The 26,859-nt window shown below is 34.8% G+C and overlaps 3 protein-coding genes across 3 annotated transcripts in view; all 3 read right to left on the reverse strand.

Annotated features, from left to right (window-relative positions):
• The window catches only part of LOC105164160 (phospholipase D beta 1), a 4,997-nt gene extending 3,087 nt beyond the window's left edge, over window positions 1–1,910 (reverse strand). Inside the window, exons 1-2 of the mRNA XM_011082754.2 lie at window positions 355–1,910; window positions 58–171 (exon numbers count right to left, since the gene is read on the reverse strand). Coding sequence (XP_011081056.1) covers window positions 58–171; window positions 355–1,296 — 1,056 coding nt within the window. The 5' untranslated portion in view covers window positions 1,297–1,910. The remainder of the gene's footprint in view (window positions 1–57; window positions 172–354) is intronic.
• On the reverse strand, window positions 3,520–9,436 carry LOC105164161 (homeobox protein HD1-like). The gene is made up of 5 exons (XM_011082755.2): window positions 8,404–9,436; window positions 8,179–8,299; window positions 4,423–4,583; window positions 4,153–4,284; window positions 3,520–3,999 (listed from the first exon to the last, which is right to left on the reverse strand). The coding sequence occupies exons 1-5, from the start codon at window positions 8,704–8,706 to the stop codon at window positions 3,859–3,861; spliced, it is 858 nt and encodes a 285-aa protein (XP_011081057.1). The 5' UTR covers window positions 8,707–9,436; the 3' UTR covers window positions 3,520–3,858.
• Window positions 15,315–24,940, reverse strand: LOC105164163 (ubiquitin carboxyl-terminal hydrolase MINDY-1). Its single transcript, XM_011082756.2, has 12 exons — window positions 24,583–24,940; window positions 23,613–23,731; window positions 23,343–23,449; window positions 22,994–23,081; window positions 19,711–20,734; window positions 19,496–19,550; window positions 19,326–19,407; window positions 18,292–18,372; window positions 17,328–17,432; window positions 17,203–17,249; window positions 16,653–16,797; window positions 15,315–15,619 (listed from the first exon to the last, which is right to left on the reverse strand). The coding sequence occupies exons 1-12, from the start codon at window positions 24,779–24,781 to the stop codon at window positions 15,542–15,544; spliced, it is 2,130 nt and encodes a 709-aa protein (XP_011081058.1). The 5' UTR covers window positions 24,782–24,940; the 3' UTR covers window positions 15,315–15,541.

The following is a 26,859-nucleotide window of genomic DNA, read 5'->3' on the forward strand; positions in this document are numbered from 1 at the left end:
CAACCACTCGAATCAGGTCTTCTATCAATAAAGAGAGAAGGTTATGCAGAATCCAACCTGCTTCTTGGCCCAACTTCCTTTCCCCGCACTCCTTGGACATAGAAGCACATGCACAGATGAATGCTTAAAATAACGGCGTGTATCATCATCACCGGTACCCATTACACCTTCCTGATTGTCATAAAAGGTGAGAAAATAACATAAGAAGGAAGTACTCAATGAGACATTTCAGCCTAAAGTTGAATTTAAGAAATCATGTATGTTATAAAATGTGAAAAATTTAAAAGTTAGAGCAACTTTCTTCATCTATGATTGGAAGATGGTTACAAAAGACACAGTAGAGATGGTTCTTACAGTTCTATAACCCAATATGGTTGTGGAGGTAGGATCATCCCATACGAGGAGCAGCACCCTCACACCTTCCTGAGACTTGACTTTCAAAAGCTCACCCAAGTTAGTATTTGGCAAATTAGGATCATCCCTAACAAGTTGCACTAAGTGATAAACAGACCATCCAGTGATATAGATTAGGCGACGAGCCTGAACTATTGAATCAAATATATCACGCCAACATTGCCTGTGCTGGTACATCATGCCATTAGCCAACCACAAACTGGGAAGCATACCGTGGTACACATGAGCATCTTGATACAATGTCACTCTTCCTCCTCTCCTTACAGGAAAATAGGTACCAGGTACACCCGGATGTGTGGGATCCGATCCCACTCCACCACGATAAACTGATATGCTCTCAATTGGTATGTATTGGATCGATAAACTCAAAAGAGCCCCTGGATTACATGGTCTGCCATTTGGGCCGAGGATAGGATAAGTAGCATCCAGTCTTGCTCCTGACGCTACCGGCTCCATAGGGACCGCAACACCCCCGATCAGCTCAGATCCCACGACGTCGCTGTCTTTAACCACAAACAGCACTTCTGTACCATAATGTGCTACAGGAACATAAAAATGCTGGTCCCAAACAGGATTCTCATTATCTTCAATCACAAAAGTCCTTGCAATTACCGCACCCCCTACTGATATAGTAACGTAAGGATCACTTGTTTCCAATTTATTCATTAACTTCCCAGACAATTTCCCAAACACATCACCTAAGCTCTTGTTTATCATATCCAAGTTGGGAAGATTCTTGGCTGATTTCACCCAAATATCCAAATTCCCATGCAGCAAATACGACCTACTCAACCCGGTCGTGGTCGGGAATGGGACATGTTGGACATGTTGTCCATGCACTGAGCCCTCACCAATTGAATTAGAATAACTTAAGTAAGCCATGCCAGTAGTTTCCTCTGTAGTTCAGTATTTCAACACCTAAAAGAGTAGCTTCCGCATATATTTATATATACATATATATACCTTGGGCAGCCCAAATGGGACAACACAGAAAGCAAAGAACCATCAAGATCCAATTTTTACACACATTGTTGGGCAAATGTGATCAAAATACAGGATAATTCAAGAAAAACTGAGACTTTTCTCAGCATCAATGATACAAACAATTAGCAAACAAACAGACCAAGAATCAATAAAACCATTCTTCAAAAGGAGACAAACGAATCAACCCAGAAAGTCTTCTCTCCAGATGAAAACAGCCTTCCCCAAGAATATGACAAAACAGAAAACGCAATAACCTACTCTAACTTCGGCAAGATTGGGAAGAACAACCAATCAGTTACGGAGCGAGGCGACATCACGTTCATTCAGAGAAAGGCCAATTGAACATGCTTTAAAGGGCCTTCCCAGATTATACAGAAACCCATCTATATGTAACATGTTTTGATCACGAGAGAGGAGGATTCATTAGCAGCCAGGGAGGGGGGGAGTCCCTCATCCGTTCTTGTTGGAAAACTACAGCCAAAACCCGATCTTGCGGGACTGAACGATTGTGGTTTCTGTTGCCTGCAGGATTGTTTCATAGTACTCGACATATATGTACATTTCTTGCGTAAATAAGTAGTTGAATTCAGTTGAGAAAAATCGCATTTTAAGTCCTCCAAGTTATTTTCTTTGTAATTTTAGTCTCATTATTTTTAACTCACCACATTGTACCCTATACCTCGAAAAAAAATTACAATTTTAGTCCCAAATCTTAATTCTATTAAATTTTTAACGCAAACATCAGCACCGCCCCTTAAAATTTAACGTAGCTCGTCACATGCACGTGATATTTCAGTCAGAAATTTCACGGAATTAAGATTTGAGACTAAAATTATAAATTTTTTTTTTAAATTGGGGTACAATGTGGTAAATTCAAGAATAATATGATCAAAATCATAAAAAAAAATAATTTGTGGGACGTAAGTATGTAATTTTCCGGTTGGAACTAAATTTAGAATGTTAATTCTTTTGAGTTAAAGAGTACGCAAAAGAGATAAAAAAATTCTCCTAGTAACGTAATTTTATAGTTAATACGATTAAAATTAAAATAATTTATAAAAATAATAAAAATAAATTAAGAATTTTTATTTTTTTGAAATAGTTTATAAACTTCTAAGGTTTATTTTTATTTTTTATTTTTGATAAGCTCTTTCTTTGAAAATTTCCCCATAAACTCTTCAACATTTTATTATTTTTTAAGAGATATTTTTAAAAAACTTTCAAGCTCATCCAAATACCTTTTTAACTTTTGTCTTCATTGAATTTGAACCAAGACACTATAAATAATTAACTGAAGCAGACTCGATATATGTATATGTTATTTAATTTTTTTTTCGTATTTATTTAATTAATTTTAAAAAACTAAAATAAAAAAGAAAAGCTAATCCAAGCTAATAAATTGAATTAATTTTAAATGTGCATGAATAGAAAATTATTAACAACATTAATTAATCAAAAAAGGCTCTGTATTTATGGAAGAGATAAGTGCAGTAGGGGGTATTTAAGGCAATTCAAAATTTGTGGGCCATAGTAGTTTCTCTAGGGGTTTTTTCCTAATAAATAATACTAATTTGTAGAAGTGGGCTCCCACATAATATTGACCAATCAGCTGAACAATATCCTCTACCATAATCTTGAAAAATCTAGCTATAAATAGTTTCATTTTTTTTTAAGTGAAAATAATATTTTTTTTTAAATAAATCAATTAAAATTATCAATATTAAATATTTATATCTAACAACAATCAATAATTATAGCAATTATGTTTTATTCATAACCTTAGAGGTCATGGATTCATAGAACCTCAATTTAATAACCTCATTGGCATAAATAATCTTATTAATTCCATTTGTGGTAAGTACATAAAGTTACACAATTTTGTTACTTGTATCAAGCGACACGTCAATCCTAATACGGATCGAATTTGACTAAATTTGAATCAATTATATGATAAATATAATACATTTGTTGTGTGATTGATTTATAATTTAAAAAAAAAATAGCAAATTCATACCAAGACATCGCACTTGCTATGTAATTGATTTTATTCGATCAAATTGATTTACGTAAGAATTTTTATGTTCGGAATGACAAGAGATGACCACAACAGCTCATCAGGACTGCATATTTCCAGAGGGAATAACTACATTGATATAGCACGGTAAAGATACAGAACAGCCGATGATGAGTAGTTCGTTACATCATCCGATACACCTTCGTCTAAAACGTAGGCGTAATCTGTTTGTAAGTTTTGTTATCTTAAGATACAAAATCTACAAACACATATGTATTATGTCATTCTAACACCCTACAGTTCACCACATACCAAATCAAGCACTTAACTAACCGTCGCTTCCCATTTGCTTCTCCAATGTCATGCTGAATTCCGCCTTGTCAGTCACCTACCGATACTATGGACACAAAAAGAACGTTTGCAATCGAAGACAGAGGGTACATCGTCTATCTCTTGCGCTTGGACTTCAGAGACGTAGCCGACTGCGAATTGCTGTGCCAGTTCCGCTTCCTCTGGTTGATGAACCAGTTATTTATTTGCTTCAGCTGTAACCCTGTCTGCTCTACAAGCTTCGCCTTGTCATCTTCCTGCCGGAGTCATGAGATCACATGTATGTTCTATTAACAATTCTTCCAGATGAAAATCAACAATGACTCTTGTAGAATTTGATCTTTGACGATCAAGCATATATGTTAATATGTCCCGTCTAAGACTATGACTTTTTAGGACGACGGACTTACAGTTGGATAAGGCCACTTCGAGTGTTGCTGCCACCAATTCTTCAGCACGGTGGTCGTGTCACCAGGCAGTTTTCCCGCCCTTCTTTTTCTTAATATTTCCTCTCTTACGTCCTCAATTCTTGACTTAAATCCCTGCAACAAATGTACATCATACCTTAAAAGTTCCCAGATGGATATCAACATTTGGAACCATAAATTGACAAAGCATAATGTTTACATATGTATAATTTGAGTGAGCTTTATACTGATCAGCAGCAATGTCAGATTTACCTGTTTGAGCTCGATTTTGAGTTCCTGCCTCACTCTCTGCAACGGACCAAATCCCATGAGGTCTTGCCCGTCACCGCCCGATTGATCGAAGGAGAAATCCATTTGCAGCTCATCCTCATCATCCGACATAGTTGCACCAGTTCCTTCAGCCAGCGTTGCTCCTGCACATTAAGGACAAATATGCATACGCTAAAATGGTGAGCCATCTGGATAAGTTAGTGTAAGAACACTGAAAATCAAATAATATAGTTACTGCAGAACTCTTCAAATATTTAACTATTCAAGGTACAGCATTTATCAAATATTAAAATCTATAGTCTGTTGATCAGTTGTGGAATTGAAGCATGCTGTTTTAAGTCGAGACATCAAGCTTGTAAAAACATCATATTATCTTGATATGTCCCAGGAGCAGAGTCCTATATCTCAAGTTCGGTAAGAAAAGGCAGAGCTCCAAGAATTGAATGGAGGCCACTGATGCCAATTATCAATGATATTCTCGTTACAGGGGTGCTCCTTAGTCCTTACCAGTGTGATGTTTTAATTTGCAGGCTAGTCTAATGAAAATATGTTTTGACAGGGGAGTTGGTGTAATTTTTCAAACTATAAGGGTAGATTTTATAATTTAACTATAGTTAAGGTGACGTTAGTATAATTACCTGTCACCCTTTATATTAGCTACAGTGACCTTATTGAGGTTAAAGAGCAATTACTTGAAGGGGATATAACATGATGTCTGGAGCTGAAGTTGGACAACAAAACAGCAGAATTGCATGCTATTAGCCTTTGAGTATTAAGACAAAAACATAGAAACATTGAATCTGTTTCACTAATGTAAGATGAATACAATAAGATTACTTGAGAAATAGTAATGAAATGCATACGTCATCCATTTCTTAAGGTCAAAACACATGTAGCTAAAATATGGAAAACGATATGCATGCATGGTCAAAATCCCAGGGCATAATTTTAAAATGGAATGCATGCTAATCGCGTGTCCATGAGCCACCAAAATGTATCACCAAACTGTGATAGAAGATCTTTTACCCACAGAAATGCATTAATTTTCAAACACCAGTCAATTTTGTACTTTTTTGAATCTTCGTCCATCTCAACACATTCTCAAACACCAATCAATTTAGACATTTTTGAATCTTCGTCCATCTCAACACAAGTTTCAAATGCACGTATTTAACAGTACTGCAAGGAAAAAAGATGAAAAAACGAAAGAAAACATAGGAGAAAATAAGTAGAAGTAATGTTTATTTGAGTATTTTCGATTTGGGTTTTTTTCTCTTTTTATATGGATGGATTGTGAAACATCAAGCAGTATCTAGATCATGACACGTCGACACTGAGACCTACATCGTGTTGACACGGTGATGTTTTCACCTGGTCCATATGAGAAAAATCCTTTTAGATTGCATTATAAGGAAATTATTTCTTTGAAGTGGTTATATGTCACCTTTATCATTTATCCATTATTCATCAAAATAATTTGAAACTAAAATGTCATTGAACTATTGCTCAGAAACGGTAACTATAATTTTAAACCCAAAAGAAGTATGACAGAAAATGTTCAATGGGAATTCTTGCATCAATGAAGATGTTGAATGGAAACTCATGAAAATTGCTTTAGTTCTGATATTTTTGACAATTAGTGAAATTCTTATTCAAATTGAGTTCGATCAAGCTCAAGCTAATGATATATCGAATCCGTTGCACTTGTCATGTGGGATTCTTTTTATAGAAGACTGACCAATCAAAAGATAAATATAATGACACTTGTATTGTTGTTCAGTTGGGTGGCATCTTACCTAGTTGAAGCAAGAATATTTCTCGATAACCCTAATAAAGATCCTCAAAAAATTATTCTCTTGTCGCAAATTAGAATTGTTTGGTAGAAAAGACATATCCACAACCATCCCCAGATATATGCCATAGTTTCATGAGATGAAATTAAACTCAGAAAATACGACAAGTTTTTCATACTTCAAAAATAAACCTAATATGGTTTTTCAGCGTATGATGCAAACGGGATGTGGGCCAAGAAAGCCACTTCTCCAATGGGGTCAGCATGTGACAATATCAAGTCGGTTCCAAAATATAACTCCCGAGTAAAATTTCTTCCAACTTCAATTCAACCACCTATTCTAATCTTTTGATCGGGTCTTTATACATATTGTTGTCTCCTTTTATACTAAGAAGTATAATTACTACTTCATCCATCTTCCGACTACATTTATATAGCTGTAATTCAGCGTATGATGCAAACAGGATGAGGGGCAAGAAAGTCACTTCTCCAACCAACATGCGACAATATCAAATCGATTCCAAAATATAACTCCCGAGTAAAAATTCTTCCAACTTCAATAATTCAACTACCTCTTCCAATCTTTTGATCGGGTCTTTATCCATATTGTTGTCTCCGTTTATAGTAAGAAGTATAATTACTATTTCATCCATCTTCCGACTACATTTATATAGCTATAATTTGCTTATTGGGGGCAATTCTGCAAAACCATACCCCCCTCCCCCTCCCCCTCCCCAAAAAACCACTGTGTGGCTCTCCTTTGTTTATATACATTAAACTCTCCTTCAACACCTACTTCTTGGTTTCAAAATTTTAGTCTTGAAATGTAATCTCATGGAGTATCTTGGAATCCTATTCAAAAATGAAAACTTTATTTCATTGCTTAAAGATGTAGTTCAAAGGAAGCCTCACTGAACTACTTATTGTTCCCTCCATCATCCAACCAACAACAAACCTCTCCCAACCATATAAACTATCTCATAATGGATCCCACCACACCCACCTCTTTGTTGCCTCACACTACCTTCAAATATTCCCAAATTCATTTCTTATATATCCTCCAGCCCACCAAACCAATCAACATAATATATATAAGGGTAAATAACAACTACCTCCTTTAAAATTTGGCATAATTACAAATATTGTTCGTTAGCTGAGAAATGATCAAATGAAAAATGATTATACAGCACCAGAAAGATGATGTGGAAATTGCTACTTTATCTTTGCTAATTCTTTTTTGAAAAAAAAAAACTTTGAAAAAACTTAAAAAAAATTGAGGATGGGTAAAGTAAATAATCCATAAAAATATCTTTGAAAATTCTAAAAAATATATAAAATTATACTTCTAATTTTAAATAGGTATTTTGGCCAGTTCACCAAATTGGATGGAAGCCTAATGGACGCTAACGAAACAGACTCGTTAGACGGACTTTAAAATCAAGAGGTATTGATAATTTCTTAAAATGTGGTATTTGTAATTATGTTGAATCTCACGAAGCGTGACACTAATTTACTGTGTGAATAATACAAGAAGAAAATAAAAGTCTCACCCCAAATATGTACATATTAAATGCTTTGTATAGTTATTATAGGGATCATCCTGAAACTCTAGTATCATTTGATGAAAATACGTCCATCCAAGAATCAATATGCGCGTGCTTAAATTTATGTTATATTGGTGCTTATTAAATATTGTATATATACTTGGTAATATTAATTAATAACCCTATTAATGTGAGCTCTTGTACTCTACATGTTCTGCTAGTTTCTTGTGGCTTCAATCAAAAGAATGTGGACTAGCACAAGAACAAGAAAACATCATTACTGGGGTGGGGGGTGTTGAAAGAGCAAAACTCTACCACAAGATTCCATACAATTCTGATGAATTCACCATATGTAAAATAAAGGGCAGTGAGACAATATTTTGAGAAGGCAATGAGTGTTACCAGTGAGAGACTGCAAGTTCTGTTCAATTTCCCGGCAGGCCATCACAGCTTCAACAGCGTGGACTCTCACATGCTGCTGCAGCTGCTCTCTAAACGAGCACAAAACCAACATATACTGCGCCTGGTAATTTCATACATAAACACAAAGGAAATAAAGAACATCAAAACTCCCAAGAAATCGACGGAGAATCAAAACCCACAAAAGTTAGAGAAGAAAAAACCCACCAAGAAGTTGTCAAGTTCTTGCCTTTGATGTTGAGGGAGCGAATGATGAGCGTTGTTTTGGGCATAAGAGCGCAGGAGATGGTGCGACTGAGAGAGCTGAGCGTCAATAAGGGGAAGCTGATCGATAGGCGTGGCCACACGCAGGCACGAAACGTGCGCTGACAGCAGCTGCTCGTACAGAGGGTGGGTGGCGATCTCCGCCTTCAGCTGGTGGTGCTGCTCGCCGGGAACCGCCATGGATACGTCGGTTAACCCTCCTCCGATTCCTCCACAACCCATCATGCCCATGCCTTGTTCTTGCATATTTGATTCTTGGCACAAAAAACCAAGTCTTTTTTCTTTTTCCCTTTAATCTATCTATATTACTTGACCCTTTTGCTTTTAGACAGCAGTAGAACAGTGCAGTGGGGCTCTCTATTACTATCAAACGCTGTCATATATAGAAAGGAGCAAGGAAAAAGGAGGCTGTGAGGAAATCAAAGCAAAGAAAAAGTAAAGGAGATTTAAGATAGGTGGGGTTTCAAGTTTGAAGCAGTGATGATGTGAGGACCACCTAAAAAAGGGTTTCAGTTTCCACAAGCAAAGTCTCCTCAAACTTATATTTGTAGAGAGAGAGGGAGAGAGGAGAGAGAAAATGGTGGCAGTTTTCCTTCTTGATATTGATGCTTGATAAGAGGGCCTTATATTGGGATCAGAGACAACAAAACTTTCTCACTTACTCAGCAGAGTGAGCAGATTTTTACACACACACAGCAAATCTGCAGACTGAGAAACAGATGGGTGGGGGTGGGGAGGAAGCAGATTTGATAGAGGGTAAAAATATTTATTTTGGAACTTCTGAACAGGTTTTTGTTTGGTTGTGAGTACTAAAAGTTGATGGAGAGGAAGAAAGAGGCGTAGAATCATTGCTGAAAGAGGAGAGGTGAGAGTGGGACAGCTCAGATGAGATCAACACCTCTTCATCATTATTAAAGCTGCAAATCAATGGCCTCATTTCTTGATACACTTCACCTCCTTTTTCTTCTTGTTTTATGCCCATCTTTTATTAGGCTAATTTAAGTTTATACTTTTTAAAATTATTTTAAATTATATACATATTTACATAATTCTACACATATTTCTTGATGGGGTGTTCATCTTGTAATTGTAATTACAATTTTAGAAAATATATTTTTAATTTTGTAAAGGATGACAGATGGTTATGTGATTAGATCTAATCTCCAAGAATGTTGATGTAGTTTACAATTTCTCTTAATATTGGAGTGGATTTAATGAAATAATTTTTTGTTCAAATCAGGTCCGATCGAATTGAATTTAATGAAATAACTAGTATTGCACTCGATACATCATTGATTGTTTTTATTAGAATTGTACACTAATTATGTGATAAATGTATCGTGTAATTAATTTATATAAATGGTTAAACTAAACTTGGATTAAAATTTTCCAAATTTAATATACTATTTTGTGAATTAGACCTCAAACTAATAAATCCTATCTAAGCAATGTGTGGGGTTTATTGGTGGGATTAGGTGGTAGTGATATAATATGGATAAACTATTAGTAGTGTTGATAGGGACATTTCACTTGATGAAAACCATACATCACAAGCTGTTCTTTTTGTCTTCGTAAGCAATTAATCGTTATCATATATAAAATTGAGTTAATTCTCACACAAAAGAGAAGTAAAGAAAATTATGATATTATTAAGATTGCAAGAATTATTTATTGTGACAAGATATACAGATATATTATTACCAATATATAATGTCATTATTGACAACTTTCTCATTATTTTTATGTAACATTGAGTGGGGTGTTTGGAGTAATTTCTATTTTTATGGTAGGAATGAGTTGTTGTGAGTTAGACACTAGTAAAAGTTTGGATTATTTGAAACAAACGTTAAAAGTAAAAAAAAAAAAAGAAGAAGAAGAAGAAGAAGAAGGAATAATTACACTTCTCTCTTCTGGGTTTTGAGATAATTATACGTAGGTCCTTTGTAGTTTGAAAAATTACATTTAGCACCTTTGAAGTTTGCTTTTATCTAAAAAAATAAGTCCCTCTATTGGTTAAATCTAATTGAATTTGCTGATATTAACAAAAAAATGAATGAAAATTGGCATTTACCCTTAATTGACTTATTGCAGGTAAAAAAAAAATGGGACTAAACAATCCTTATAAGGGTAAAGATATACCTCCTTACATGCATTAACGTGCGAAGACATATTAGGGTAATTTGATATAAAAATATTTATTTGACATGCAATAAATCAGTAATAAGTTAATTGGGGTAAATATAATTTTTTTTTTATTTTTTTGTTAATACCAGTAAATTCGGTGAATTTTGACTGACTGAAGAACTTATTTGTTAGACGGAAGCAAACTTCAGGAGTCTTAGATGTAATTTTCCGAACCACAGGGGTTTACGTGTAATTACACAAAACTACATAGGAGGGGAGTGTAATTATCCCTAAAAAATTGAAGTTCAAATATTTGAAAAATATCTCAATATTTACAATTTTACAATAAACTGCCTAAGTCGATGGAGAGTCGCTTATTGTTTATTTTTTACTTAAGTCAACATATTTTAACAGTTTAAAAATAGAAATTATAAAATAAAAGCATTATTTTCAACTTGTTTTGAATAATAAGCTGATAATTATTATTTTTTAATATTTACAAATAAAGGTCTTTGATATTGAGAAGAATGTGAAGTAAGAGGAAAAGACAAGATTTTGGGTGTTGGGTAAGAAAACAGAAATGTGAGGAAGATAATATGTTAGCTTGTCCAATTGCAAATCCTATACATCTTCGAAAACCAAACTCTAGGAAGGACACAATATTGTCAATACGCTCTTGCTCCCGTGCTACTGTTGAAATCTAAGATTTGAATTATGAATATATATGTATGTTGTTATATATAATAATAATAGTAGTTTCTTGTTTCATTGTTTCTTTGAATGTAATTGAGGGATTTAATTTGAGTTGATTTTGGTCCATTTTGCATTTCAAAAGGATTATAGCGGCAGACCGTCCTTTGAACAGTAGTTGTCAATCAAATTTGAAATTTCACCACGGTGGCATTTGATTACAATCATACCTAAAAAGATCTCCTATGTTGATCAGCTCTCCCTAACTCTCTCTCTCTCTCTCTCTCTCTCTCTCTCTCCAGAAAAGACAAATCATCCTATGTTGATTCCAATCTCCTCGTCTGGCAGCTAATATGAGACGCTTGTCTATATTATCAGCACCTTAGACGAGGGGCTCGAATGGACACATGACCTCATTCCAAGAGATGACGCCAAATGATGTGGCTTGCAGCTCGATTAATGCCTCATTGCGCAAGGTATCATACACTCTAATTTCATATGAGTCTCATAGTTTTGTCTTGAAAATATGTCTAATTAAGAAGATGGGGTACTAAAACTTAAAAACCATTAGAACTCCTCATCTACTATTGACGTAAAGTAAAACGATTGCTTATATCATACTTCTATTATAATGCTCAATTAATCAAGAACTCTTTTCAAAAGCAACAACATAAGAGGCATAAGGACATTATTTGACAAATTCTAGGTGTATCCAACTACTCATTTTAGAGCTAAAACTACTCACAGAAAGGTATTTTTTATCCACTCATTCCATGTGATTGGTTTGAATTTGATGAAATAGATCATGAGTATAATTTGTGAAAGACATAGTATAAATTTTTCATAAAGCAAGAAATCATCAAATATATATTCCCTTAGTGTTATTGTAGATTCATCTCGTAAGAAAAAAGGGGAATAAATTGTTGTAAAAATTAACATATTTTCAATTAATTAGACTAAAAGACGTTAATTGCACACTGGTGTGAATAATATATCATTCTAATAATAATAATAATAATCTAATAAAAAATGATGGCATTTATTAAAAGTTGATGATAGAATTAATTTTGAATAAATATAAATTAAATTAACTGCACTTTAGTAAAAAATAAAAATAAAACAAAACAAACAATAGGCTGCTCTAAGTTTGATTCTTTCCCTCCTCCTCCCCCTTTTTCTCTCAATTAAATCAAACGAACTCTAAATTTGAGGAAGCAAGTTTTTTTAGCTTTTACTTATTTTTTAGAAGGAAAATGGCATTCACGTCTAAAACACATTTTTTGAGAGCTAATTGAATCACAAATGCAGTCGTTAGTGTCTTAAATCAGTCGTAGTAAACATCTGTCCTCCCCTTTCTCAGTCTTAAGCGAACTCTTTCCCGCATGAAACTAAAATCTCTCTATCATTTATTGAATCGATTGATTTCCCGGTGGTGCTCGAAGAGTTCATGCCACCAATCCGACCAAAGCCAAGACAAATCATAATTGAGCAAGGCCGAAGTAAAGACCTTCCGGAGGAAGAATAACTCTTCTAGGCGCCCTACCTAAGCATTACATTACGACAATATCAGAGGAACATCAATCCGAAGAGGAAGTGACAGGATTTTTGATGGTATCAGAAGGTTAAGAGGGACTAGTTCTATTCAAAGCATCTCGAAAGAAAGAGAGAGCAGCTTCTTCTCGAAGAGCGGAGTCGTGCAACGAGAAAGGAGCGGATACTTGTTCTTAGTTTATTCAAGAGTAGACTATGCTAATCGTTCTGTCTTACTAGACCCTATTCCCCTATTATGATTGAGGCCCTCGACAGAGAGAATTCCAGAAGCATCCCTATAATATTGAATTTGAATGGAAGTTGAAGTCCAAAAGGTCGGACAGAAAGAGTCCATTCATGAGTGAGGACAGGATCTCAGATATCTGCTGGCTTATTGATAACATTCTCTCCTGCCTGTCTTCTATATACTCACTTAGATATATAGATACTTATATCTCTAATAAGAATTTTCAAATTGAATTAATTAATAATAACTACGAATTCATAATAATTACAATTCTTAATTATAATTAGTATAAAATATTTTAGTTATTATTGACTTGTCCAACTTAATTAATAGTACTAATGATTGGAGATACATACTCTAAATTTTTATCATATTTGTGTGACTAAGTAAATTAGAAGGAAGATCAAATGAAAAACTGATCAAAATCGAGTAATGAATTAATTTTAAATATGTATAGACAAAAAATTATTGATAAATCAAATTGAATAAAATGATGGTTATTTTATGAAAGAAATAAATATATTTGGGGACGTGTTAGTCCATGCATCTAATGCCAACCAAAATAGTTACTATGTATTATTGATTATATATTATGAAGGATTACCTAACAAATAATTAACTTTTTAGTCTGCACCATATTTTTTTAGTCCGAACCATCCTTTTTCTTTTTTTTTTTTTTCAAAAAAATGCATTTTTCTTTTTATAAGAGGGCCACTTTTGATCCATTTCGATTTTAAATTTATAATTGATTCCATATCGATCCACTAAAGAATGCTAATTCCATCGGACATGTACATTTTTCGGCAAGTATTGGACGAAATGTGCAACTTTTTATTTTCTTTAAATCATCATTCTCAATTGTAAAATGGAACTCGAAATAGACTAAAAATGTCACCCCACTACAATTACAAGACGAAGAATGCCTTTTTTCGCTACTTTTTTCTTTTATAATCAATATTAGTTTTATGTTTATATCCATATATAATATAAGCTACATCCACCACAAGAAAATAGGGGTTATATATTATGTTCCAAATTCATTTTTTTAAATCCCTAACAAATTTTGAGGCAAATCTTTTGTGACTTAAGATTGAGAGTTGGGGTGTCACAATTATGACCTCGTACCAACTATGTATACATCAATGAATGATAATGTCTAGTTATTTCTATTTAATGGTCAACTAATGCTAGATTTATAATCTGGGCAACAACGCCATCGTCCAACGCAAAGGGAGGCGAGCCACATTGGTGGAGATGGTAGGGAGAAAGAAAAAAGAAGAAAAAATGATTGTTTTTCCAAAAATCAAAAACTTATAAGATTGTATTTGAATTGAAGATTTTTAAATTCTTTAAATATGTTTGAATAATTTTAAATTTAAAAGAATACGGCACCCTTTTTGCAAATTCACAAAAATAGAGGAAGTTGTATGCATTCCGTCCCTTGTTACTTGTGCATTCTTCTTCAATAAATCATGTTGAGTTCATCATCAAAGCATCCAACCACATTATGTCTATGGGCAGCCAATATTCACATTATAATAAATCATACACAGAGTCGGACCTAATAATTTTACATGGGACCCAAAATCGAACCCATACTCATTATAATATTATTTCTCATTATAATAGTATTTTGAGTGTGGATAAGGTTTAGATCCTAAAAATTTGTGAGTATTGATCGATAAAATCTAATGATGTAAAAAATGCATCAAATTTGTAAATTTTTTATGTCAATCTACTTGTCATATAAAATTCTTAGATTTTACGATTAAAAAGATATATATATATATATATATAAAATTCTTTCATTAATTTTTCGAATCAAATTATTATGAATATACTACGTGTAAAATCCAACATATATTGTATGGATAAAATCCAATTAAATATACAAATAACAATAACAGATATTTATAAAGTTTGAGTTCGAATAGGATAATGCCCAGGCCTAATTCATATGGCGTAAAATATATCAAGAAATCATAAGACGCTTATGACAAAACTTATAAATTACCCACCATAGGCCCTCACGTCAATACATGACATCCAATACACAATCTTCTAACAAAAAGAGCTACATCCTTACAGTCCAACCAATATTATGCTCTAAACATCAAAGCATTGGACATTCCACGAGCACAGATCAAACATTAACACATGGGTATTATTCCGTGCTTTAACTAATCAAATATTGGGGTGGGGGGGGGAGAGCGAGTTGTCGGCTTGTAATTTCATCTGATTCCGTTGGTTTTTGGCAGTAATCACAAGCGTATAGATGTCCGTCATGACAAAAAATGAGAAAATTGCAGTTGTAAAAGTTCCAAGTTTATATAACTGAAAAATATGGTTTCTATTTACAGCACAAAGTGAGTGTAGTTAGAGTTACAGATTATATGGGAGTCATGATCTGGCACAAGCAGCAATGGGACCAAGAAATAATCACAACAACATTCACAAAACTTGCTGGTCTGAAACCTGCATGTATACTCATCACATCACAATGCACTTCTCCTTTGATTTTGATTCCTGCTTGGATGAGCTTGTGTGCTTCCCACTACTGCGTGAGACCTGCAGCGATTTTAAGGTTTAGAACCATGCTCCAGCCAAGAAACGACCATCGGGACCATACCCCACGCAACTCACACACAAACAAAAGTACCGCCAATTTATGCACAAGAAAAACAGAAGATTTGCACGTGTGGAACTCAACCGTAGGAAGAATGCTTATATGCATCGAATGTGAAAACATCAAACAGTAAGAATGACATCATGTCAAAGGTGAACCATTGAGCTAATGTGGCATGACCCCTATTTGAGGGGCATAAGAATTTTCCAAAATCATAGTTGGAGCCAGTAAATGTACCCTCTACTGTTTTTCCGTCTTCACATGTAGAAAAAGTTTATCTCGCAGTACCAAGTCCTAATTCTTACTAATATTGGAAGAATAGACCACAACAGTTATATATGGACTGAATGAAGATGAGCCAAAAACACTAAACATAACCATGCATCCTTGTATTGAGCATGTATACATGCCTGTGTCTCTGCGTGTCTGTTGGCGTGTGTATTTATTGTATTTGCATGTGGGGTGTTGCTAATATATAACATAAAGAACCATAATCAAATTTAAGTTTTATATATTTATTCTAGCTAGCTTTTCCCCCCTTGTGATCAGTTGTCATCATTTGCTTGCGTGAAACAGCCATAATAAGTTCTTGGACGCAAAGCATCTAGCGTTATTTCAGCAAATGTCACAAACCTTAGAATCTTTTCCAGGAGATCCTACAGTAATGAATGCAATGTCACATACAGGGTCCTACCAATGGTCAACTCGATTTTACTGTTCCAGAGATCCTGGACATCCTGCTCTACTCGCTTGTATCTAAGTCCACAAAATTCAAGCATGAAATGATGTAGCCAAATGAGGATTCAGGGGAAGGAGAAGACAGAACATCAGGCATAGGACAGTAACATAATAATGAACGTTAATCGACCATTCTTTCTTCAATAACTCATGTGCAATATTAAGGTATAGCACCACTGCCAGACCATAAGCATATGGGCAGATGTAGGAAGGAAGTCAAAGAACTTATCAAATTACCTGGGGGCCAGTGACCAGCCTTGAACCCCCACTAACGGCTGGCTGCTGCAGAACACGCTGCGACTGCTGCTCTTGCTGCTGCTGCTGCTGCTGCTGCTGCTCAAATTCTTGCTGTTGAAGAGCTATCGCTAATTGCAAGTCAGAACTGCCCAAAAACAGCAAAAGAAATAACCAAGAGCGCTAGATTAGAGATCAGATATCAAAGGAAATAATGAGATATCACCTATAATAAGTAACAGACGTCCGTACAAAAATAGAAATATAAAGGCATGAAGCCAAAATTCAGTGAACTGCTCTAATGCCAGGGCAAATACAAATTGATAACAACTACTACATTTTCAGTCATTAGGAACGAGAATTTAGAAACACATTTTACCAGGACAATTATAAACTCGCATAGTAAAGCTTTGGAAACATGTTGTACTGGCACATGAACAAAAAGTAGGTGAATTATGAATATTCCAATTTCGTACATAGTATATATGCTATATAATGAATAAAGACCTAAATAATATGAGGACACCACATGCTAGAGAAGTTAGAGAATTACTTGAGACTTGAATTTGCTTGAGCACTATCTATGCTAGCTAAATAATCCTGCAAAAAGGAAGTTGGGATTATTTAGAAGTGATGCACTTAAATGCAAGGAGATCTGGAACATTAAATGCTACATACAGCAGTACTAGCCATCACATTCTGTTCATCCCACGTGCTGCTGGAATGGTCTTCCATCTTGAATTCCTTAAAGTTGCCCGTCATGTATACAGTATCACCATTAACCTAACAATGGCAATCAAATCATAGACAAAAACATGAAATCAATGCTTAGCTACAATTCTGAAAAGATCAGAACACAAATGTCGAATGCTATTTCCACAACACTACGGAACCAAAACCGGAGCATATTAATGTCTCTTTTAGTACTCCAACAACCAATACACACTAATGTGTGCTTACTATTGGTAAAATACGTGTTACTGGATTTCCATGTGAATTGGACTTGAGGTAGAGGTGTCATATATGGATGCATATACATTCATGAACCTCTAAATTTTGAATAAATCGGCAGCATAAAGTGGTTACAATTTATCAGCCAATTCAGTCCTGTATAGATATCATAAAAGGGCTATAACACAAATTAAACAGTTCTACAATGTGACCATCTCAAAACATGGAAGAAGCATGTCATATGAGCTCATCCAAGTGTCAAGTGTCAACACGGGAGCTCCATGAATTCGGAAAAGTCTAAATATAGCTTTGACCTATATATGCTGAATATGAAACTAATCAAGACGTATAACAAAAAACAATAATTGTTACAATTGATAAATTTAAAGGGAAAAAAAGTTTCACCTGAATGTTGGGGGAAAAAAAATAATTAATGATCAAGAATTTTCTATTTATCATACTTGAACAGTAACAACCACAATTTAAAACAACGGTGTGATGAAGAAAGCATTTAGACCAGGTAAAGTTGGCTTGCCTGCTAATACAATTATGCAAGGCCAAAAAAGAAAATTTACATACTGTTGTCACATCTTTGCAACTGTGGCATATTGGGATTTTATTTCATCCAAAAGGTAATAAGATCATCCAGCAATTAAAAGAATAAAGAACCATTTCCATACTAAAACCTCACCTCATTTAGCTTTTCCCACACCAGATCCGGCTGATTAATGTAGCCTTGATCTGTTGCTAAAATGTACAGTTCACCTTCATACTGCGAATAAACTTATATTAGGTACAATTCCAATCAAGAAGCAAAACACAGTTGATGCTGAAATACGCAGCATTCTAGCTACAAGAAAAACATTAAGAAAAAAAAAAAGGAAACAAGACCCGAACTGGTAACATATGCCATAATTAACTCTTATGGTCATGGTATCCAACCCCATCCCTCCCAGACAAAGAATCCGGTAGTCCATATTTAGGTGGAAAACTCTTTATGAATTTTCTTATTATTTTATCATATGAATTTGTCACTGTAAAATAACTGCAAAAATCAAAATGATATCATGGTCTCTAAACTGCAGCAAAAATCAAAATGATATCATGGTCTCTAAACTGCAGCAAAAATCAAAATGATATCATGGTCTCTAAACTGCAGCAAAAATCAAAATGATATCATGGTCTCTAAACTGCAGCAAAAATCAAAATGATATCATGGTCTCTAAACTGCATAGCTTTCTGTTCCACGCTTAATCTACATCATTTGCGAGTTCATACAAACTACACTGCAGCTTTCATGCTTTACTACGAGCAGTGACCTTTCATATACACACCCACACATATATGCGTACAGGTTTATACAAATGTGTATACGTCATGCACACACATTAGAATTGCAATTTGCAACAAAGTATGTGGGTTCAACTTAGGGATGGGAGCCAAAACTGCATCCCTGAGAGAGTTATTGTCTTTCACACAATACATGATATGGATATGAGGAAGCTCTTTCTCCATTAATGAGTTTTAAAAAATTTTACTGCTTCATAAAACTCTTGCCTAATAAAAATCTTTTAAAAGTCAATCGCTGTATGTCATATCAGTGTTTTAACCTCATCGGTCACACATATCAAGTAGACAAGTCACATCGACTTATTGGTGAGCCACCATTATAGTTGCTGATGAAATGTAGGCATGTAAGATAGCTTTACATGCCATTGCACAAACCTTAAACATCGTATTGAAATGGTTATTCCTGAAAAACACACAAAGCTCACGTTCCTTCACTTTATCTTGTAAGCAAAACAGGCTGCAGAAGAAAACAAACAATCAGCACCTTCCTATGCCAAACAAAGGACATCTTCTCAACCACCTTGTAAAATGGCAAAAATACGTACCCATATATAGTCAATTGACTAGCACTGTTCCTCAAAAAGTTCCTGATAATTTCCCCTATGAGAATCAGTAAGAGGTAATTAAATGCATTAGCATAAACCTTCTATGCTTGAAGTAAATAAACAAATTAAACAAGATAGTTTCTTTGTCCTAATAAATTATTAAAAAAAAATAATCACCACAAAAATGACTGTAATTCATTTAAAGCACTTTTCACCTTGTTTTGTTGATATCCTTTCCTTGCTATTTGGGGCACCGACGTCCATACAACCTCTGTTGTCCACTTGCTCTGCGAGAACCACCTCGCCTTCATAAACAGGCTCGCGACTTTCATAAGCTATGGTTCCTGAGTCCAATATGCACTCTTCACCTTCATAAATGGGTTCACTGCCATCAACACTGGAAGAGAAGGCTTCAGGTTCATCAATATGATGCATTTGGCTAGCAGATGAATTTGAATCTGCAGCAGCTTTCAATAAGCTAGGTGAATCTCTTGCTTGACAATCAGTATGATGATTTTTAGTTTCATCTGGGTCAGAGGTGGTTGTGATTTCACTTAGAGCATGTTCATCACTTGATTTATCTCGAGGTCTATCAGAAGCAGATGGAGGATCTTGGCCAGAAGATACAGATTGAATTTTTCCATTCTCAGTTCCCACATCAGAACCAACTACAGTATCACCAAGTTCTCTAGATTCTTCATAGGCAGGTCGCATACAGCTCTTGTGCTGGTCGGTCTTTGAGATAGCTTCCTGTAAAAATACCTCAGGAGATTTTAGATCTACATGGTGATTGTTCAGAGCACTGCTATCATCTGATATCAGTGTCCCAGTCTTTACAGTTTCATCAGAAAAATTCTTTTCCGCTGTTTCCAAAAGCGTTATGGGTTCAGAATCCTTAACATATGCACTTTCATGTAAATTAACAGCACCAACAACACCATCTGATAATGAATTAGACCCTTCGGCTTCTGATAATTTGAGGACTCTTAACAGCTCTGCTTGTTCTTCAATGTCCCCTTTTCTTGCTTTATGTGGGGGTGAATCGTCAAATGACTGACCCCTTGAAAGACATGGAGAAGGTACTCCAAGAGCTGCAGTTGTTGCAGCAACAAAATCTACACTGTCCTCTTCGGAATTATTTTTCTGTTCACTCTCCATAGTTTGTGTTTCCAATGAAACTAGCTCCCCCATGAGAGTGTTATATGATTTTGAGCCAATAGCATCTGCTGTTTCATGATCCTGAAATGCACGCATCACCAGAAACATTCATTAGATGAAACCAAGTCTGCCACAATTCACAGATATAGCCGGAGGATTAAAAAGTGAAATAGGAAGGTTCAACTCACCAAGAAAACAGATCTTATGATCCAACAATATTGAAAAGACAATTAATCATTCCATTATGCCACACATGAAAGGTAACTAAGAATTTTTCAGCACCAAGCGTATTCATTACTATGACACCAAATAAGAATTTCAGCACCAAGCATATTCATTACTATGACACCAAATACTCAGAGAATCCATAAATAGCTAGAATTAACCAAGCATTATGCAGAACCAAACCTCCATCCTTCACTACTTTCGGCCTCCAAAATATTGCCTAGAGAATTGAGTACTCAACTTGTAAAGTCATGCACCAGCACCACCCATCAGATTTTAGATCTACTATACTATTTTCTCAAAATGTCTCGTCACAGAACAAAGCCCAGAATATCTGGTCACTTTTCAACCAAAAAACATGTGAGCATAGTTCAGAAATTCAATGCAATGTTTATAATACATCCTTTCACTTTCTCACTTCTCATTCAGTCAAATGAAAGCCCTATGTTAAATGTAACACCTTCCTAATTCCAATGTAATAATTTATCCAAGAATTATTGAGATCCTGCCAGAGTAACACCAATGAAGATTATTCTTTTCAATAATCTAAAAGGCCTGTCAAAAGAGGAGTTTCAAATTTTTCCACATACTCAGCTATTATCCTTCCCTTTTAAGTAGGTTTAGATATGCAGAACTACATTCCAGATATGACGTCTCACCTGTAGATACTTAACCTGGTAAGTTCCTAACAAGTCTTTACTAATTTTCATAAAGTAACAAAATACAATCTCAAAATCTGAAAAATATCCATTATTGTTTAATTCAACAAACATATCAATATAAACAAGTAAAAATGATTAGCCTTAGTTTCATAAACAGGATCCCAAAAGTCTGCATTTTGTCTTCATAATACCCTCAATTTTATAAATCATCATATATTTTAATAAGTTATGGAGGTCAGTAACCCAAAGTGCTCCCACAACAAAGCGACATCTTATGTTTGCCAAATGGAAATTCCAAGATAGCAAATGCAAACGTAGTTAAGCAAATCAGTCCTAACTAAATCTATGATGTCCACAATGTAAGCCTCTCAGATTGAGAGAGATCAAGCAAGAGACAGAGAAAGATGGAGACAAGAGACCCAGTTACTAACTTCCCAATGACAGTTTGCACTATGACACTCCAATATCAGACCAGAAATCATAACCAAAAAGTGGTGTCCCAAGCTGATACCTGTACTTTGTGCTCCAAGAACTGTTATGAGCTTATAGGTACCTATTTTATTTCCTTCCTTGTTCTGCTTTCTTGCTTCTTGTTTGTTAAAAAGTCAGCATGTTTCCACCGTTGATGCCAAAGATGGTCAGGTGGTAATAGCAGGAAATTTATCAAAATGGTCAGTGTTTCAAAAGTTAGGATCAAAGATGGATGTGCTGAACTAATAGTATGAGTTTTTCTATGGCATGCTATCTCGCAATGAGGGTCAGGCAAGAAACTCTATGAGATGGAGGGAAGGTGATGTATAGTCGGTGAACTGTCTCAGTGGAAGAAACCGCACCTAAAAAGTACTTTCCATCTTTCTTTTTTTATCATTCTCTGGTAGAATATTATGGGTCAAATGCCACTTGCTTTAAATTTGGGCAAATGGGCTACTGAGCAATGGATGTATAAATTGAAGATCCATCTACTCAAATATCTATCCATATATACATATATTCGTAGAGACTGTGTGTGTGTGTGAGATAGAGAGAGAGAGAGAGGGAATCTCTTCCTTGCTTGTAAAAAGTCATAAAACAGATTAGTCGCCACAAAAAAACTTGATATAAGAAAACAAGAATTGCGTAGGAGAGGCAAGGTACACAAGCGCATATATAATGTATTAATCTCTAAAGAACTTCAGTTCTCAAATAATTCCTACTTCTCTGTGACTTTCACCACTGTTGAAAACAAACAAAGAGAAGTACTCTATATGGATGACAAGAGACATGTCGTGCCCACATAAAGCTTATTCACTGAGACGATACAACGATACAGCACACAATATTTCTCACAAATCATCTACCCTGACACTAAATGACAACTAGAACCAAGCTCACATGAACAGCGTAACAAATAAAGCATCATAAAATTCAAATTTTAAATCTACCTATTTTGAGCAGTGAGGCAAAGAATCCATACCTGCGGGTCAACAATCCATCCATGATAAAGAGGAATATCCAATAAATCAAATATTGCACACTCTGGAGTGAACTCAAAATCATCAATCCTGAAAAATTGAGAAACAGATCTGTCAAAATTGCAATTGGTAGCAGAAGTGTCAGATCATTCAAGTCATAGTGCAGCACAGCACAGATCTTTTTTCTTGATTCAATAAAAACTATAAATGAAAAACTTTCCGTACAAGCAGTATGCTATAACCATTACCAGTTTACATATACCAGCAACATGTAATGCTTAACAACTGAAAAATCAAAACAAAGCAGAAGTAGTAAAATATATAAGAAGAAAAAAAAAAAAAGAAATCTACCTTCTAAATTTTATATTCACATCAATGCCAGTTGTAAGTCTAGGAAGTAAATCAATAGCATCTGCAATATTCTGCTGCTGATTTTCGACATAGCCAGCATCTTTGTTCTGCCACCCAATTAACACGGACAAATTGATCAAGCGAGAAACGGAAAAACACAATGAGTAAGGTCGGGGGGGGGGGGGGGAAAAGATCCTCTTCTCGATTTCATCATGCCATATCCTACCAATACTAAAAGAAATAAGAAAATAATGCAGAAAAAGCAATTACATCAATATTAATGTTTGTATCGATCAACCGTTCAGCAACCAGTGAGAGCAATTTCTCCTGTGAAACCTCTGAAATATCTGGACTCAGATTCAAACTGTTCTTCAGGGACAGAACATTACCTATCAGAATATGCCACATTACGTTAGTCAGAGAGAATATAAAAACACATAAAGGGGCTAGGAAACCAAAAGGCACACGGTTATTGGGACGACACTTTCGCGTACATGCCGAATGCGCACGAGCCAACAAATCAAATTACACCAAAATACAAACTTAAAATAATTAACAGAAAGCATATCATAATATTGGGGCCACATCATCCTGTCGGTGACAATCAGACACCAAGATGAGCCCACAGACAACAAAAGATTGGAGGTTTCTACAAACACTGATCCCAAAGTTCAATTATGAACAAGAGATCTAACTAAGACATCACCAGAAGAAATTAACTCTCCGGTTCAAGACATCGCCGGAAGAAAACCACAGTCCCACTAAATTTCCCAAATAGCATGTCATCGTGTCATGCCAAATAAGTGAATAACATGTAGAGCATACATCATACTTCATGCTGTAAACATTTATAACTTATCCAAACAAAAAGTTTCTCTAATCATGATGCTTCCCAGATTTCCAACCAGAAGTATCTTCATGAGGAACAGTCTAGAATTCAGTCTCCTCCTTGTTAAAAACTTACATTTTTTTTTTCTCCCACTGCCATATTCAATTCAAGCAGCACACGAAAACTAAACACCATAAGCATGACCCTTAAAGGAGACTGAGAGCTAAGGGACATTCTACTCTCTTTTCCACCGAGGTTTTCCATTTTCTTCTGCTTAAACTTTATTGAAAATGATCCAATTCATCTCAAACCTCAAAAGAACAAAACGTTCTACAGTATATTACGAACAAACATGCACTAGCAGACACAAAAACAAAGCCCTAGCCAGAGTAGGAGAGAGAAGGGAATTACAGATAGCGAGAAGAGGGCAGGGGCCATTATCGTTTTGGAGAATGATAGGCGTCGTTCGCCCCAAGAATTGTATCACTTTTGTCCTATGCACCATCTCCTTCTCTCGTTCCTCACGCTTCACCTCCACCTCCGCCGGGGGGGGCGGCGACGCGGCAGAGGCTGATGCAGACTGCGAAGACGGAAGTGGAGGAGAATCCATTTTTTCCTTTGTCCCAATTCGATCAAACGCTTTTCCAAGAAGTTCGTTCTTCGTTACAAAATCAGAGCAGAGGTATTCACGAAATGGGGGGAGTGACAATAGAAGTTGAGCGAAGGGAAATAGCAAAAATGATTTTGTTCTAGAGAGAGAAAAAGGGTCTGCATTTTGATCGGCTTATAAATAAATAAATAAATATTATATATTATTAGCCCAACGTGAGGGGCCGAAAGTACTTTGACGGCAACAATATCCAGGCCAAAAGATTTTCTTTTAATTTCAATTAATTAATTATTATTAATTCGATAACATCAAAAATAGAATTATTTTTATATCACCCTCGTACAAGAAAAGTCCAAGTACCAGCAACGTTTTTCATATATCCTAAGTAAATGAATAAAGAAACTTGCGATTTGAGCAGTAATGCTCTATTACATGAGTTATTATTTATTTTGACTCCATACAAGTCTTACTAAATGAGTTAAACTCCTCATCCGTAATCCAATGTGAAATATTTACCCACGTCATCTTCCCCCATATGAGGGGCCTGCAAAAAGCACATGATCTATCAGAATACGTATGGCACGTGTTCGTGGATTTGATTTTAAAAGACGACGACGTAGGGCCTGCAACAAGCACATGATCTATTGGAATACGTATGGGCACGTGGTCGTAGATTTGATTCTCAAAGAAGACGTCGAACGATGTGGATTGCGGCTCAATCAGTGTATTATCTGTTCTACATTTATATGAGTCTCATAATTTTATCCTAAAAGTAATTATCACTAGAGAGACGATGCATTGGGATTTATAAGCCGTTCAAATCATTATTTGTTACTAGTGTAAGATACTTGCCTACATTAAATTTTTCTATATTCGGGTATTAGTATATCTTTATAATAATTTATATGCGTAGACTAATGGGATTTAATTAATTTTTTTTCTCAAAAATCAATTACAATTAAAATAACAATTCCATGACTATAATAATCATATTCGGATGATTAATAACTTTAAAATATTAAAAGCAGCTGTTGGGAATACCAAATATATTATAATTTGCAGGCATGTTGGCATATACATATGGCCTTTTCCTATTAAGGAAGCAAAATTAGGTTGAACCCAACAAACTTATATTAGTATTCTTCAATTTCAAGAAGTTTCTTTTAATTAATTAATGCCTCGCCATTTCTGGTCTTTTTCATAGATAAGTCCAATTTTTTGGAAATTCAAGGACTTAAAATGCAAAGATTTTTTTTTTTTGTTTTTAAAATGGAGATTCAATGCACAAGAAAGGATAAATGATCTTTTTTTTTAAATGCTTTTCATTAATTTAAGGCTCAATATTTTGTTCGTAATTTATTTATTTTTTTATAATAATGTTTCAATAGATTGTCTCATTCAAGACAAATTTATAATATTTATTCAGAGCGTGTTTTGGAATGATAGGGACCTTTAGGGTAAATTACATAAAACTCATGTGTTATGTGAAATTAGTTGAAAATTCTTGTGTGTTAATAACATAGGCAAAAAGACTCATATTTTTGTAAATCCACAAAAAAAGAAAAAAAAAAACCATTCTGTTAATAATAGAAGAAGAATACATTATATGCGCCTTTTAGCAATAAATGCAGTGGAAAATAAATGAAATACCCTCTTTTGGCCTCTATTACACTTTATAAAGAAGAAGAAGAAGAAAATGGTAACTTATAATTTTGTGTTAAGTAATAATGATATATTATTAACTAATTTAAATTATTATTTAATTTAAAAATATTTTAATAAATTATATTTTATTTATAAAATATATAAATTTAATATAAAAATACTAGTCCAGTCGGCTAAGAGCCCAGTTGGTTCGTCAGCAGGATGAATAAGAGCCCACTAGCGGAACGGATAAAGCCTATCAACAGAGAAGAAAGGTCTACAAGCTTACTTACTACTTCAGCCGGATACATCATCATACAATTGAGAGGACATGTCATATACTTGCCAACACATTTGTACATATCACCTTAAAATACCTCTAGGTGGTTTCAAGTAAATCGGTGGCAAATAAGTTGAAAAATCTATAAATAATC

The sequence above is a fragment of the Sesamum indicum genome, linkage group LG6 (assembly GCF_000512975.1).
Source record: "Sesamum indicum cultivar Zhongzhi No. 13 linkage group LG6, S_indicum_v1.0, whole genome shotgun sequence".
Lineage (NCBI taxonomy): Eukaryota > Viridiplantae > Streptophyta > Magnoliopsida > Lamiales > Pedaliaceae > Sesamum > Sesamum indicum.

Bases quoted from the DNA above. Each gene is read 5' to 3' on its own strand.
- LOC105164161 (XM_011082755.2), bottom strand. From the start codon at position 8,706: ATGCAAGAACAAGGCATGGGCATGATGGGTTGTGGAGGAATCGGAGGA. The intron at 8,300-8,403 runs GTGGGTTTTTTC...TGAAATTACCAG, and splicing joins AAGAACTTGACAACTTCTTG to GCGCAGTATATGTTGGTTTT. The intron at 4,584-8,178 runs GTAACACTCATT...CTTAATGTGCAG, and splicing joins GAACTTGCAGTCTCTCACTG to GAGCAACGCTGGCTGAAGGA.
- LOC105164163 (XM_011082756.2), bottom strand. From the start codon at position 24,781: ATGGATTCTCCTCCACTTCCGTCTTCGCAGTCTGCATCAGCCTCTGCC. The intron at 18,373-19,325 runs GTTTGTGCAATG...GTTTATTCGCAG, and splicing joins ATTTCAATACGATGTTTAAG to TATGAAGGTGAACTGTACAT. The intron at 16,798-17,202 runs GTAATTCTCTAA...GTTTTTGGGCAG, and splicing joins CAAGCAAATTCAAGTCTCAA to TTCTGACTTGCAATTAGCGA.